The sequence below is a fragment of the Malurus melanocephalus genome, unplaced genomic scaffold (genome assembly GCF_030028575.1).
Source record: "Malurus melanocephalus ecotype Western Australia unplaced genomic scaffold, MMel_1.1 scaffold_79, whole genome shotgun sequence".
Lineage (NCBI taxonomy): Eukaryota > Metazoa > Chordata > Aves > Passeriformes > Maluridae > Malurus > Malurus melanocephalus.
The window spans coordinates 836,618-851,926 of NW_026623311.1; the positions used below are offsets into that span (position 1 = coordinate 836,618).

At 36.8% G+C, this 15,309-nt stretch overlaps 1 protein-coding gene across 2 annotated transcripts in view; it reads right to left on the bottom strand.

The window, feature by feature from the left end:
• The window catches only part of NFX1 (nuclear transcription factor, X-box binding 1), a 71,064-nt gene that overhangs the window by 21,406 nt on the left and 34,349 nt on the right, over window positions 1–15,309 (bottom strand). For both annotated transcript variants that reach the window (XM_057367464.1, XM_057367465.1), the window contains exons 11-20: window positions 15,032–15,062; window positions 14,242–14,324; window positions 13,607–13,715; window positions 8,222–8,341; window positions 7,478–7,557; window positions 6,909–7,139; window positions 6,553–6,626; window positions 3,883–3,984; window positions 1,541–1,582; window positions 1,071–1,169 (exon numbers count right to left, since the gene is read on the bottom strand). In XM_057367464.1, coding sequence (XP_057223447.1) covers window positions 1,071–1,169; window positions 1,541–1,582; window positions 3,883–3,984; window positions 6,553–6,626; window positions 6,909–7,139; window positions 7,478–7,557; window positions 8,222–8,341; window positions 13,607–13,715; window positions 14,242–14,324; window positions 15,032–15,062 — 971 coding nt within the window. The remainder of the gene's footprint in view (window positions 1–1,070; window positions 1,170–1,540; window positions 1,583–3,882; window positions 3,985–6,552; window positions 6,627–6,908; window positions 7,140–7,477; window positions 7,558–8,221; window positions 8,342–13,606; window positions 13,716–14,241; window positions 14,325–15,031; window positions 15,063–15,309) is intronic.

A 15,309-nucleotide genomic window follows, 5' to 3' on the forward strand; every position in this document is an offset into this window, starting at 1 on the left:
AAGGTAAAGCAAAATATATTATATACATAGCTGAAAGAATAGTCTTTATAAAATAGCACTTTTAGGTGCAAACACTAATAAAACAGTAGCTCCACAAAGAAAACATTTAGCTTCTATTTTGCAGTGGGGGCATAAGCTGGAAGTAAAGAAGACACAACTTACTCTTAAATTCTGAGTGGATGCTTTTGTAAAATTTTCACTTATCTCAACACATCAGCAAATTAAATAAAGGATTTTCAAGGAGCAAACATCCTTACAAAACTATGAAATTTATGCAGCTTTAGAATACTGAAGCAAGAACAAAACACATTAAGCTGTTCTAAAAAACTTAGACCTGGTAAAAACTAATGTATGTTAGGCCTACAAACACACASAGGGTAAAAACTTAGATGACTCATCACCTAAGCATCTTTTAAAAAAATGTGTCTGATCCCTCCCTGTCATTCCAGATTGCGAACTACTTATTGGTGTGATGTTTTTGATATTACCTTGATTTCACATTGCCTCRTTTTAGGATGTAGTAGTCTAGCAACCCTCTATGCAGTCACACTGACATAGGCTTCACTCTGCATCCAACCTTTTATTAATTCCATTTCTTTATTATTAAATAAAAACAGTAAGGTAAAAAAATAAATGAGACTGGTGCAAAGAAGAATGGCAGGCTATGAAAGCATATTTCATTATTTAGCCATTGTCTTGGTTTTGWAACATTTATAAGGAGCACTGAGATGGAAGTTGGTTCTGTGTAAAAGCAGTAGCGATACGAGAAGTACAGATACCGATCCATAGTATCAATGACATAAAATGGTATTCCAAATGGTATTCCATAGTATAAAATGGTATTCTAAATCTGGTCCTGTTACAGAACAAAGCAAAAGCAACCTGTCAGGCACTTTTTACCTTTCAGGTTCTCATTTCAGAGGTCTTGAGAAGTGCACATCAACTCCTTTGTCTCAACTGCCATCTACTACTAAGGCAGTTGTTTTTAGAAAAGTAAATAGAATTGTTCATTTCCCAACTTCCTCTCAATACTATTGATTTATGACATCTGCCATCATTAGAAAACATACCTTGCATCTTCTTTTAAGAGCTCACTGTACTTTGGTCCAGTAGAACGGATATTAAAAGGATCAGATTTATCATCTATTTCAAGAGCTTCAGCAAGGCGCCTAAATTTGAAGGTAGGAGGAAAAAACCCCAAAACATAACAAAAATATAAGCAAACAAAAAAAACATAAATCCCCCCAGCCTTCCACACATGTCATTGAAGAATAAAGTTASAGGTTACTAATACAAATGAACAACTTGCAAAAGTCTGTGCATTTKAAACTACTCATTTAGAACTAAAGTATTCTAGCAAGATTTTTGACCATTCAACATAAATCTTTATAACAGGAATAATAATCTCCACATTTATCTGTTCTCTAGGTCATTCAGAAAAGGATTTCCTATCCACATAGCATTAGCTTTCCAAACCTGGACTACTTCAGAAAGAGGGAAAGGGGGAAAGGGGGAAAGGGCATGCAAGTTAACTGCCCACCTGTTCCTCTGAAGAGCTAAGCATTCTTCATCACATTGCAACCTGAATTATGAAAGAAGAATACAATTAGATCACTGCTGCTACTCATACTTTTCAATCTGTAGCTTGTTGGTGTCATATCATAATGGTCTAAAGAAGTAATGAGAGTGTGTGAGAATAGTGGATTCTATTAGAACAGATAGTAGAGCTAAAAATAAACAAACAAGCAACAATCAAATATCTTTGAGCACCCAATTCCTTCTCCAGGCCTTGAACAGGAGCAACAATTACCAACGTCGCTTGGAACTGAAGAAAAAAGCTTGTGAACTAGATGCTATATTGGTAAATTCTAAAATTTGAGAAAAGAATGAAGCTGATAGGAGCACTGACAGGATGCTAGGAAGGACTGGAAATCATCAGTGGAAGATGTCACAAGGTCACTTATTCCTATGAATCAGAAAAAAAACATCAGTCAGGAAAAAGAGGAAAGTTAGACAAGTGTATGGAAGATTATGATGAAACATAAACATCAGTATTTTAACTGAACCCCTAATTTCTAGTGTCTGCAGTTACGAATTTCAGTTTTCCGTCTCGTCTTTGAAAAGTATTTCATAGTTTTATTTTGAGGGATTGAAATGCTAGAGAAGAAATGCCAGAATTTCAGTGGCAGTTACAAACTTCTTTCCCCTACATTGCATATATTAATTCTCYTAGTAATTTTTCCTTAAATTAAAAAAAAATCTACAGGGGAAACTGGTTCAAACTGTTTTATTCAGTGACAGGTACTACTGTTCGGAGACAAATAGCTCCWGGACCCAGAACTTCCAATGGCTTTCTCGAAGAAGACAGAAGAAAGCTAACATACAGGCACTCTTAAGATCAACCTGGTACTGTTTAAAGGCATTTGCTTAAAGAATTATTTTCTCCTCCTCTGAAAGAGGAATGTAGCCAGTTTRGAGAAGCTACTCTCAGTCTGATCAAATTTGTCACAAGAAAAGCCCCAYGCCCTAATAAGAAACCTAAGCTAAAGTGTAAAATATCTACAGACAGGACAAGAGATTGAAACAAAGAAAGAAAATCCCTGCAGCTTGCAGAARACATTGCTATTGTAAATGAATGAAGCAGATTTGTGCATTACTTTGAAAATACTGGAGTTTGACAATGAACTAGAAATTTTAGACTAAGTATTTGATGTAGCACCATCTCTTTTCCCCTTGTCCCAGTATTCAGTAGACAGAAAGAGAGAAGGGAGAATACTTTGTCTGACAGTACTTGAATACAGGCTACCTACTACAGTTATGATATCAGGAAAGACTGGTACAAAGAAAAGTAATCTCTGGTAATCTCAACTGTTCAAGGAAAGGGCAGTGTCTGTCCACACAGAGAGAGATGCATCAATGACTACAATAGCTGAAGTTCCTRAAGTATGCTGGCCCTAGCTTTTGAYACAGGAATTTATGAAGCTACTATATGGGAAATTCACTATTTTGACTTTACACAATATAAAGGAACATTAGATTTTAACACACATAATAAACTGATATTATCTGAAATGATCAAATTCAATATAAAAAAGAAGACATGGTAATAACAATAAATTAAAATTAGAGATTAGGGACTTCAAGGGCAAAGATTTCAGTAAGTAAAGCTTCTGACAGAAGGATATTGGAGAAAGTTGACAGCTCCATAAAGGAATGATACCAAAAGTAAAAGGACAAGCTATTCCAATCCTGAGGAACATGAGGAAAAAGAGAAAATCACCTAACTTATGTCACAAGAGTTACTGGAACTTAAAATCCTGCTTGTGGTGCCAGCCACACCCGTTGGTGTTTGATGAGAACACCAAAGCACCAATCAAACTGAAATACGAACATAAAAAATTCTAAAAAGGGTAATACAAAAAAAAAGTCTAAAAGAGTGATACAAAAATATTAAAAATAGTAAGATGAMAATTAGGAGAAAATATGATCTATCAATAATCCAGAAAAAAACACTGGATGCTGAAACAGAAGATAATAGCTATTGTCCTGTCTAGATATCTGAAAAAGAATCCAGAAGGACTCCAATGAGTTGGCTGAGTAGAAAAAAACTCCCAAACCACAGCTGTATTGTTCCACACATAAATATAACCACCAATCAATGACAGAAAACTCATTCTACATGAAAGCAAAACTATGAACCACTAAGGAATTGCAAAATACTCTTTTAGCAGTATTGCTGAAGTAGAATCAGGCTGCATATGAAGACTGCAAGTCTTCCTATTACAGCTGGCATTTTTATCACCATATTACACATTTTGCATGTCACCTATGCTTCAGGTACACACAAGGGCTTCAAATACATTTCTACACGTATCTCCTTACCTGGCCTGTTTCATTTCTTTTTTTGTAATAAGCCTACTGATTTCCACTGAATCCCCAAGCTGTAGATCTGTTAGCTTCGTTGCTATAGATATAGCAGCTATTCTGAAAAAAGAGAACATTGGATTTCAATTGAGGCAACACATAAACTTCTGAAAAGGTATAAAAAGGTGCAGATTTAGCCTCTACGTTAAGACAGACTGATAATTTACTCATCAGATTACAGAATGGAACTCTAGCTCTACATCACCAAATAAAGAGCTAATCTAGTTATGTAAATCAAGAGTTTACTCTCATGTACCTCAACTAGGAGCAACACTAACAAATGGACGCGCTTCTTATGCAAATTGAAATTAGACAAGGCAAATAATCTCTCTCCTCACTTGCTTAATATACAAACTACAGCTGACCATATAGYTTTAACTATCCTTTTATTTGATTCCTCCTTAACTGTGTGCAACTAAAATCTGCAAAGAGAATTTAGAAAGTACTTAGATATTTGCTTAGAAAATATGATTAACACAACACAAAATGCCTACTGAGAGTGTTACTATTTTCTTTATAAAGATTCCTTCCTAATTCCCTTCAATACAAAATCTTCTCGGTCTCATTTGCTTGCTAAAATTTGTATAGTTAAATATACAAGATTTTAAAATGAAATATCCCACATAATTTTCAAACAAAGTCCTAAAAATGAAACATTCTATCCTCTTGAACTATCTTTTCTGTTAAATTCAGATAAAAAAGTATGTTTGTTTATAAGACAAACTCTGTATGTTTTGCATCACCTCAAAGAACCAATCATCTATCAGGAAGAAGGCTAATCATGACACATAAAACAAAAAAAATCATTGAGAGGCACCATCAGCTTCATATTTATCCAGTGATGACCAAGTCTAGGTATTGGGACATTAGATGATAAGACATCATCATATGTACAGATAAAGCAGCAGATATAGCAACAGATATTTCCTGTTCCCTTGGGCATTCTTTCACCAATATTCACTGATAAAGCCCAAAGCTGTTTCATCATTCCTCTAACATTTGTAAGAAAGCTTGGATACTCCACTAATTTGCTGACCTTTACTTGACGTGGGTTTTTTTGTTAATGGTTTTTGTTGCTGTTGTTATGGTTTGGTGGTAGGTAGGAAAAAAAAAGCCAAACTTAACTTCACAAAATCAGAATACATTAATCTTTCAGGAGCCTCAATTGCTGGAGTTATGAAATTTAGCTGGCATTAAATGCTGCTTCTGCTACTATCATGAGTCAATAGTAATTTGTAAGCACATATGAACACATTTTAACTGATACAAACACTTGCTTTAAACAGAGCAGTTTCTTTCCCTTCCTCTTGATTTAGGCTCCAATTAGAGAAATAAATACATACGTATTCACCTTACGCATGCAGGAACTCTCATTGGCTTCAAAGAACCACTTTCCTAGCATGAATATGTTTGCAGTGCCTGAGCTATAAAACAGCAGAAAAATAAAAGCCTTCCAGAATCTGGACTTGCATGTTATCTTCTGAACTTATCATTAATGACAAGCATCTGCCAATTTAAACTGGTGTTTCAAAGTTGAGTCAGTCTTCTGATTTGTATTCAATGAGATAGATCTTAAAAATACCAAACTCCTTCACATGTATCTTGCATTCAACTTAATACTGGCTACAGCTGTTCTTAATTGTTTGATTAGCACACTTTTCTCCTTATTTTCATTTGGTAATATTAAGTGCCTATGCTAAGCCATCTTCTGTCAGAACTTGAATACGGACAGTGGTTCAGTAGAAACAAAGCAGCATACCCTAAGCTGGGCTAGGATAAAAAAAGGCCCTCAGATACCAGTTCCAAATAAAACCATAATTAAGAAACTTTCTTTGAAAAACAGGAAGAATCTCTGACTTTGGTTGCCTAACAACTAGGATACAGAGCAGAACTCTGATCATGTATCAACTCTCTAGATTAACATTTTTAGCTGCCTTTCAATCATAGTCTCAGAATAAGATTTTTTAAATTATTATTATTATTATTATTATCTTCTGCTATAATAATTTCAAAAGTTCCAAAGCCCGATTTTTCTTTTCCTTGTCCAGTCCTTTCTCTGTCTCATATGAAAGAGAGAAACTAGTTAGGATCTGGAGACTATTGTAATAAATGGAGTTGGGTAGGGCTCCGTTTGCATAGTAAAACCAAGATTTAGATGCCAAAGCTCTCCTGCCTAAAATCAGCTATTTCAGAATTACTTTAAATCAATCTTTAGCATCCATCATCTCTATTGACTAGGTTCTATCAGACATGATTGGAAACTTAGACAGCAAGTCACACATGGACTGCAATCACCTACATTCAGGAACCTGAATCTGGACTTGACAAATTAGTCTGTACCCAATTGCTCTGTGAGGGTAGAAGAGAGTTCCACATATGGGACAGTCAAGCTTTGAAACACCACCACAATTAGACTAACAACAGTAAAAAAAGAAATGTGTTCTAATATAGCATATTTGGTACGAAAGCTCAAGGAAATACCTATCACACTATATATTAAAAAAAAAAAAAACAAAACAAAACACTTTAAAAACTTGTGAACTAAATATATTTACTAAGTCTGCAATTTAATCAAAATGYGAAAGAGTAAGTCTGGTAAGGAACTGAAAGAATTATTACTGTACCAACCTTTGATATGTATTAGTTGCTTCTGAGCAAATCATACTCTCCTTTCTTCTTCCACATTCACACAGAAGATCAACCTGCCATATCACAGAAATGAGCAGCTTTTTTAAAGTTCTGGTTTTTATGGCCATGGAGGGGTGTGAAGGATATAAATTTATTCATTGTAGAACTCCCATTTTAGTGGAATAATGGCTAACTAGAAGTGATGACTAATTTTATTTTAAAAAGATCAGTATTTTAAGTTTACAGAAAAAATGTCATGCTATCAAAATACAAACATGTCACAACTGTTACTGGCTGATAATTAAACCATACAATTGCCCTGTGACTTTACAGTGAATTTTCTTTGGATATCTAACCTTTGCACAGCAGGATGTTGCCGGGCAGGGTGAAGAAGGATGACATGGAGCCATACACGGATGATTACAATACAGTCTTGGAATAATACATGGCTGTTTACACTCTTCATCTATAAGACATTCTCCTTTATGACAGATCCTTTTACACTTGTGCATTCCACATTTTAACATTTGATTGCAGCGAAGTCCACAGGAAATGTCAGTGAGATGACAAGGAATATTACTTCGCAGCTGGAAGAGGAAAGGAAAAAGATGATAACTAACAGTAAAAATTACCARTGAAAATTTTAAAGTTCTTTTACTATTCACACCTTCATTTGGCACTGTCCACATAARAATCCTAATACTAAAAGATCTTCAGTCAAAGAATGAGTTTTACTTTATAGCATAGTCCAATACAGCAGTAGGTTTGAATGCATATGGAATAAAAGATATACTTCTCCAATCAATTTAATCACATTAAACTCCAAYTCCAGCAACACATTCCATTCCAAAGAAGCCATAAAAATCTAAGCCTACAGTCCTACAAAATCGTTTAGTATTCAAAAACATGAATTGTCCAGACTTACTTCATGCTTGCCCATACACCATTTCTGAGTGAGATAGGTACAGGGGGGACATTTCTCCTCACTATGACATGAATGGTACACTGCAGTCACAGAAATATAAGAGTCATAACAGTTTTATTAATACTTGAGTTGAATGCATTAAAGGAAAAAGTATTAAGCATGAGTTTGCATTTCAAAACTACACAATTTATGGGAAGGATTATGCTTCATACAAGAATAAAGTGTTCTTTAAAAATTGTGAAGGCAACTGTTTCTCTGTAATTTCTAAATTAAATAGCAGGTAATTTTCTAACTTGTGATTAGGGTTATACTCTCAGGCAGAATTTGTCAGAAACTATTTGTTTGACCTGTGCTGTTTATTTTGTGATCAGCCAATGTAATTCCAAGGAACACAGAAACCAATTGTTCACTAGATTAGCCTACTGTTTCAATATATATTTGATTTTTGGAATACAGCATTTAGTATGTCGTGACTATTAATAACAATCAGAAAAAACGCAGTGCTTTTAACAATGAGAAGTAGTAGTATTCACTGCAAATTTTCAGCTGGCTGGCTTTTAAGTGTAGACTGTTGTAAATTTATTTTCAAATAGACCTATATAYGCTTTTCTACATTTTGATTAAAAGAACTTGAAATTTAAAAAATAAACAACCACACAGGAAACCAACCAAACAAAAACCCCAGACAACCAACAATAACAAAACCCCAAAAGCCCCCAATCAAAATCAAATAGCCTGACTTACCTGGATGATCGCAGTCATGTGGCCTGGTGCATGTCTTTTTACACTCTGGTGGCTGAGTGCCACAGGGAACAGGAGGGTAAATCACAGATTCACCACAATAACAAGTTAACTCCTCAAAACCTGAAATAAAAAAGTCAAATATATCCTAATGGCTACATGTATATGCATGTTTCCCCTCTGAGAAATCTTTACATAACATGCAAATGTTTTACTCCAGTTTTGGGGTTTTTTTTAATATTGAGCACTAATATTTGAAATTAGTGAATTTATTAGCTTTCATGGCTCRTACAAGAAAATTTGACTATGATGACTTGGTTAGGAATTATGCTTCACTTTTAGAGGGGTTCTTTGACATCAACATTTTGAACYAGAGCAAGCAAAATGCTCATGTGAAGTTAAAAGCTTTGCTGTTTTACATTTGACTTTAAAAAGGGGAGGTATCTTGAATTCCCTTCCAGAAGGCCCATGATTGATATTTTGTGTTCCAAACTTCCCCCTGACATCACTTTTCAGACCAGTGTTTAGATTTTGTCGTTCTGCCAAGCAGTGAATGTAGTACCAGAAARATTCCAAAGAAAATTACCAAAGGACAGCAAGTCTTTATGCCATTTAGTATTACATGGATCCTCACAAACATCTTATGAACCTTTCCAAATACTTAAAATCCAACTTGTTGTGTTTTGCAAGTTCTCTGTCTCAGACAGTATCCATTTTATTCAGTGTTCGTTTTTTTATCTTTTGTGTTTGGGAAATAAGTTTTAAACTCTTATAAGATCCAAATCTTAGTGATAAAGTAATAAAAGTATTTACATGCACCAACCCAATGAAAAATCAAACACTGCACAAAAATTAATAAAATTCACTGCTTTTTTTCAGACTGTAAAGAAACTGGGAAACTGATTGGAATCAAACTACAGTTGTAGCAAACTACAGTTAAGCAGATAAATGCTCAGAAAAACAGAACACTAAGAAAACACTTGATATCATGTAGAAGATTTGAGAGAAAAAAGAGAATATGATTTGTCTAGGTATGAATAAAGAGGTAGTGGATCAGAGAGAATGACAGAAAATGGTGGAAGAGGCAAGAGAATAAAGGGGAAACAAAAATATAAAACAACAATTCTAACCTGAAGAGAAGATGAGTGTGTTAAGGGAGCTTCTGAATTCAGCAAGTTCTCTAACTCTGGAATAACAAGATTCTTCCTTCCTAGTCTACCAAAGCAAGACCTGTTGACCTCTAAACACCCAAATGTTCCCACTGGCCCACCTCTATAGACATTGATGGCTGCTGGATCAACATGCAGGTCCAGCCTACAGCAAGACTGAACACACATTCCAGAGAGACAAGACACACAATACATACATGGCAATAACATGACCAGCTACACAGACTACCACAAAGGCAACTGAACAAGATTCATGTAAAGAGGAATATCAATAGCTAAGTCCTCTTCCTCCTCTTCAGCTCATCAGGATTGAAGCTTATAACACATAYACACACACACCCACACACACAGAGTTCACTCCAAAGTCACATGCACACCACATTCATGAATCTGAAATGCTAGCACAGGCCATGTCTAATATCCATGCTTGAAGAGACTCCTTTTCCAGGCACTGGCTGAAACCTAGGGTATTTCCAGAGGCACATCTCTTCGTAGTAGCTATKTAATCCAACTTCGAAGCAAGCTTGTTAGCAAATTGCACACAAACCCTCAATCTTTCCATACGCTGGCATCCAGATCAAGGGGCTCCTATAAGCTGGGCTTATGATCTCAGCTGCTAGCACACAGTATACATCAATMTGGTCTCTCAGTGGCTAGCATAAGGACTGTGAGCTCCCATGATCGGCACACAAGTCTCCAGCTGCTGACACTCAAGAACTCTCACCACCTGAACAGAGAATGAGACTACACTAGAAGACATTAACTATGAACAACTAAAAAATCTTAACTGTGACATCACAGACAACAGACATGAGGTGCACAGATCTMTATCAGATAAGTAAGTTGACCAACAGCTTCATTTTACAAATGGTGTCTTTTTATTCTGCCTTCCCTTYATTAGTCCATGCATACACCTTGATTCTTCCCAAATAATCTAACAAAAAAAATTTTTCCCCAAGTCACTTTAATTTTAATTTTTTCAGTCACTTTAAGTGACTTGAACCTGGCCAGATGCCCTGCACCCASCAAAGCTGCTCTATCACTCTCTTCCACACACAGGAAAGAAAATAYAATGAACGGTTCATCAGCTAAGGACCAAGAGAAGTCACTCACCAAACACTATCACAGGCAAGACAGACTCAGTTGGGGATACTAACTGAATTTATTTCTAATAAAATCAGAGCAAGACATCGAGAAGCAAAATAAACCTTAAAAACACCTTTACCCAACTCCTCCCCTCTTTCCCCAGCTCTACCTCCTGTCCCCCAGGGGCGCAGGGGGATAGGGAATATGGGTTACAGCCAATTGATCACACATTGTTCTGGCAGCTGATCACACATTCCTGATGATGCTCAGGGAGAAGAATCCTTTCCCTGCTTCAGCACTGGGTCCCTCCCATGTGGAACCCTCCATTAACTTCTCCAACATGAGTCCATCCCGCATGCAACAGTTCTCCACAAACTGCTCCAGTGCAGGTACTGTTCCATTGCATGCAGTCCTTCAGGCAAAGACTGTTCCAGTGTGGGTCCCCGTACAGAAGGTCACAGGTCCTACTAGGAAACCTGTTCAAGTGTGAGCTCCTCTCTCCAAAGGTCTGCAGCTCCCCGCCAGGAGCCTGCTCAGCACAGGGCTCCCACCAGTTCACAACCTCTTTTGGGCATCCATCTGCTCCAGTGTGGGCTTCCTCTGGGCTGCAGGTGGATCTCTGTATCCCTGTTGACCTCCCTGGGCTGCAGGGGCACAGCTGTTTCACCACGGTCTTCCCCAACAGCTGCAGGGGGATCTCTGCTTCAGCACCGAGCACCTCCTCCCCCCTCCTTTTCCACTGACCTTAGTGYCYGCATAGTTGTCTCATCTCTTCTCTGTCTGCAATTACATTTGTTCAATAACTTTCTTTCCTTCTTAAATATGTTATCACAGAGGTGTTCCTGTCATTCTCGATTGTTTTGACCTTGGTCAATGGTGGATCCATCTTGGAACCAGCTGGCATTAACTTTGCCAAACAGAGGGGAAGCTTCCAGCAGCTTCTCACAGAAGCTCCTCCTGCAGCCCCTTGCTTCCAAAACCTAGATGCAAACCCAGTACACCGACTAGCTCCAGTTCAGCTACATCTGTACCCAGATCTGCTATTTCTGCTATCATTAGTAAGTTTACACCAGCATCACACAACTATCAAAGTTCTGCTGGCCTTGTGAAATTCCACTCCCAAAAAGGTTCCCTATACTTCCTCCTCCAACTACTTATGAAGCTCAGACATCTCTCACCCTTATGGGTGAGGAATAGATAAGAAATTTCCTAACTTTTTTCAGCTTTTCAGTGTTTTTTTGTTACATTGAGGAGTTTCTCAGGTCTGGCTATTTTTCATGACCTGTTCCATCAGTTAAATCTCAGGCCAGGTCCTACTCATTTGCTCATGTATCCTAAAGTACAGCAGTTATAAAACGAATTGCAATTTTTGTCTAAGGAGACTAAATTACAACAAATTCCAGCAAATAAGAATGCTGGGGAGAACAAATTGTTACAGGTTAGAAGGAAGAAGTAGAAAGTGAAATAGAAAACATTCAGAATGTCCATGAACCCTCTGTGAAAAGGAAGCACACGAAAGAGTAGTACTTTCTTGTCCCTCACTACAAGTCTTGAAACAAACTACACTTCAAAGCTACAAATCTTCCTTAGTCCAGGCAGATGAAAGACCAGACACCAAGGTCTCTGGAAGACCTGAATGTTAGACAGCTACACTGGTTGCTTGCTATTGATAAGAATGGACAGGTGAAGAATCTTATAATGTTAAATCCCTTACTTGTACTAATCAGGATAATAGGGACAGAGTGCAGAGAGAGTTGATCCAAAGAGCAGAAATACAGTATCTGAAAACATTTTTTTTTAAATGAACTGTCTCTAATGCTGACATTATTTATTTTCCCCAAGAGATGTACTCCTGTCTTGACGTACACTGGGTAAGCATAAAGAGACCCTGGCACAGAAAGGGACTTATCAGCACTGAGGAAATTACACTGGAAAACTAAAGTACCTGGGAAGAACACAGAGGTGTAGATGCAGTTTAGCACTGCATCTTGTTGTCAGCCCTCACCATTCATAGCAAAAAAGTAGTGGAGATGGAAGYAGGGGCAAGAAATCCAATCCAATGAGCAGGCAAATGACTTACAGCTGACCAGGCAATGGCATTTGATACCATGACTGATACAAACCAATTGCAAAGTGTTAGCTAGACAGGTGAATCAGAGTCAAGAATGGCCTTCTTAGTGATGAGAAGGACTCACCATCAACTACAAGGTCCGAATCATACAAAATCAATGTATACCTCTGAAATCTCAATTAGCAGCATCCAGAGAAAGGAGGTAACAAATCCTCAAAGATACTGCTCAGTTGATTAATCTCTGGACAGATTCAGAATGGGAAACTTCAGGGACACAGTGGTTTAAGMCAAATGACATAATTATCAGGCTCCTGAAGTAGGTAACTGCTTTTCCTGTATTCAGAAAAGGGCTTTGCTGCAAAATTTCAGCAGGGAAGATTGACCTCAAGATTGTATCACGTTCAAGTGGAGCAATTTACAGTGGAGGCATCCCATTCAACCACAGAGACAATCCTTAGGTCTCCTTTAATCTTAGAGTGAAATACAATCCTCAAAAATATTGCAGTAATGTGGAGAAGTTTAATGACCTTAAATATTAAACCCAGGGAATTCAGTGAAGAAAAACAACTGCCCAGAAAAATCTGCGCATTCTGACTAAACTAAACCAGACATTATTAACAGGATCTCTGAGACATTAAGATTACTATTTTGCTTTACAAAGAGAAATGTTTGAACACAGAAATATTTCTTTTTCTAAAGAGAGGTACAGYCAACATGCACATCATATTCATAGGCTATTAAGATAGACTACAATGCTATTTCAAGCACAGTGAGCTTAAGAGGCTCTAGCACCTTCTCTTTTCCAGGATGTTTACATGAAATGTTGGTCTCCATAAAAGGGARATTTTCAACTATGTCCATGTGCATATAATATAGGACAACCACATGTACTATTGCAGGTAAGATATTTGGAGTTGAAAGCAGTATCCTTACAATCTGTATCACCCATCTTTCTCCTTTTCATCAGTTTGAAAAAGATCACATTAACTGGTCAGAGTCAGAAAGATACATTAATATATTTCTATAATGAATAACAATTACATACTCTTGAACATAACTCACTTGTTTGCCAGCATGTTTGACAACTGCCCCGATGGCAGGGTTCTTCACATCTATGAAGCCCACAGTTGAGTTTACGACCACACACCAAAGAGCACTTATGTTCTGTGTCCTAAGAGAAGGCAAAAAAGAAAAAGAATTGAACTATAAGCCTTAGTAGTTATTTTATTCTCTCTGAGGTCACAATCTACTGCTAATAATAGACAAAACTGTATAGTGCAAAAAATAGCTTACACCAGATCTATACAGTTTTTCCATCACTATATGGATACACAAYTTTTCAAGCAGACTCTATTAAGACCTCTGTTGCAGCTACACAGTTTATGGTTCCTCTATTAAGTACTGTGCTTCCCCTCTCCATTTTCCCTGGAATCACTGCATTGACAAAAAGCACCTTTATGCTCATTTAACTGCATTTAGGATGGAACGTGGTTTTACATTTATAATGATACCTATAAAACAAAACTTGCAAAATAAATGCAGACACACAAATGTTTTGAGCATGACCAATACTGTAAATAGAGRATGAAGATGCAGAAAAATGGAAAGATACAAAAGCAAAAAAGACTGTTAACATCACAGCCAAAATCAAACACACATCACATCAAACAATTTTATAAAACCACATGTACACTTACCACACAGCAAACTTCATTACACTTGTGTCGTCCACATGATCTTTTCTGATTGCATCGCTTGTCACACATGAATGTAATAGCAGCTATTAAAAACAAAAAAAAAGGCCCCCAAAAGTCCTAACTTTTAGGTCTTTGCTTATGTTGAGAACAAAAGCTACAATCACAGTATTATGCTAAGGCTGTTGCAGGGCATGGTCTAGGAGAGACTAATACAGGGTAAGCCAGCAAGCAAACTATTAAATTACTTTCTCTCYGCCATTTAATTCATTTGGGCACTTGCCTTCTTAAAAAAAAAAAAACCCTTATCTGAAAGGACCTTGGAAAGCAAAATACAGCAGTATACAATGTGAAGTAGAATCAAAGCTTCTMTTTCCCCAGAAACATAGGCAAGAACAGAGCAAAACTATTACACTGAATCTGGGCAGTGCAAGTAGACCAAAAGTTATACAGGATGACGGGGGAGGGGGATGGCAACCTATCAAATATGGCAGGTGGCATAAGAAACTGTTCAAAATAAAACACACATTGTCTGATATCCTTGAGATAAAATGTGAAGAAGTCTTTCCTTATGTAAAAGTTGAATGAAAAAAGATACTTCAAATCTTTTCCCAAACATAGCAACATGACAGTATCACCAACAAGCAGCAGAAATAACCTACTTAGCATAGAAGTATGGATAAAAGATGCGGTACAGATCAGCTGTTTGCCAACTTAGTCAAACTTCAGATTACTATAAGATGTGTATAATTTTTAAAACAATTTCACATTATATACATATAATAACTTGTACCTTTATTTCTGAGAAGAGCACATGGGACTTCCTAGGAAACAAACAGGGAGCCATAAGGTTAAAACAGATGAAACTGAAACACGCTTATCTAGAAAACACTTGGTCACAAGAAGGAAGCAGCACACTCAGTTTCCATGTGTGTAGTATATTTGTACACAAAAGTGAAATAAAAACTGCGAAAAAAAATCCTCAAATCTTTTAACACAATATTTATTCCTTAAATATTCAATATCAATTTTTAAAAATGGTAGTTTTGTATTCCCTATTTAATTCAGCAG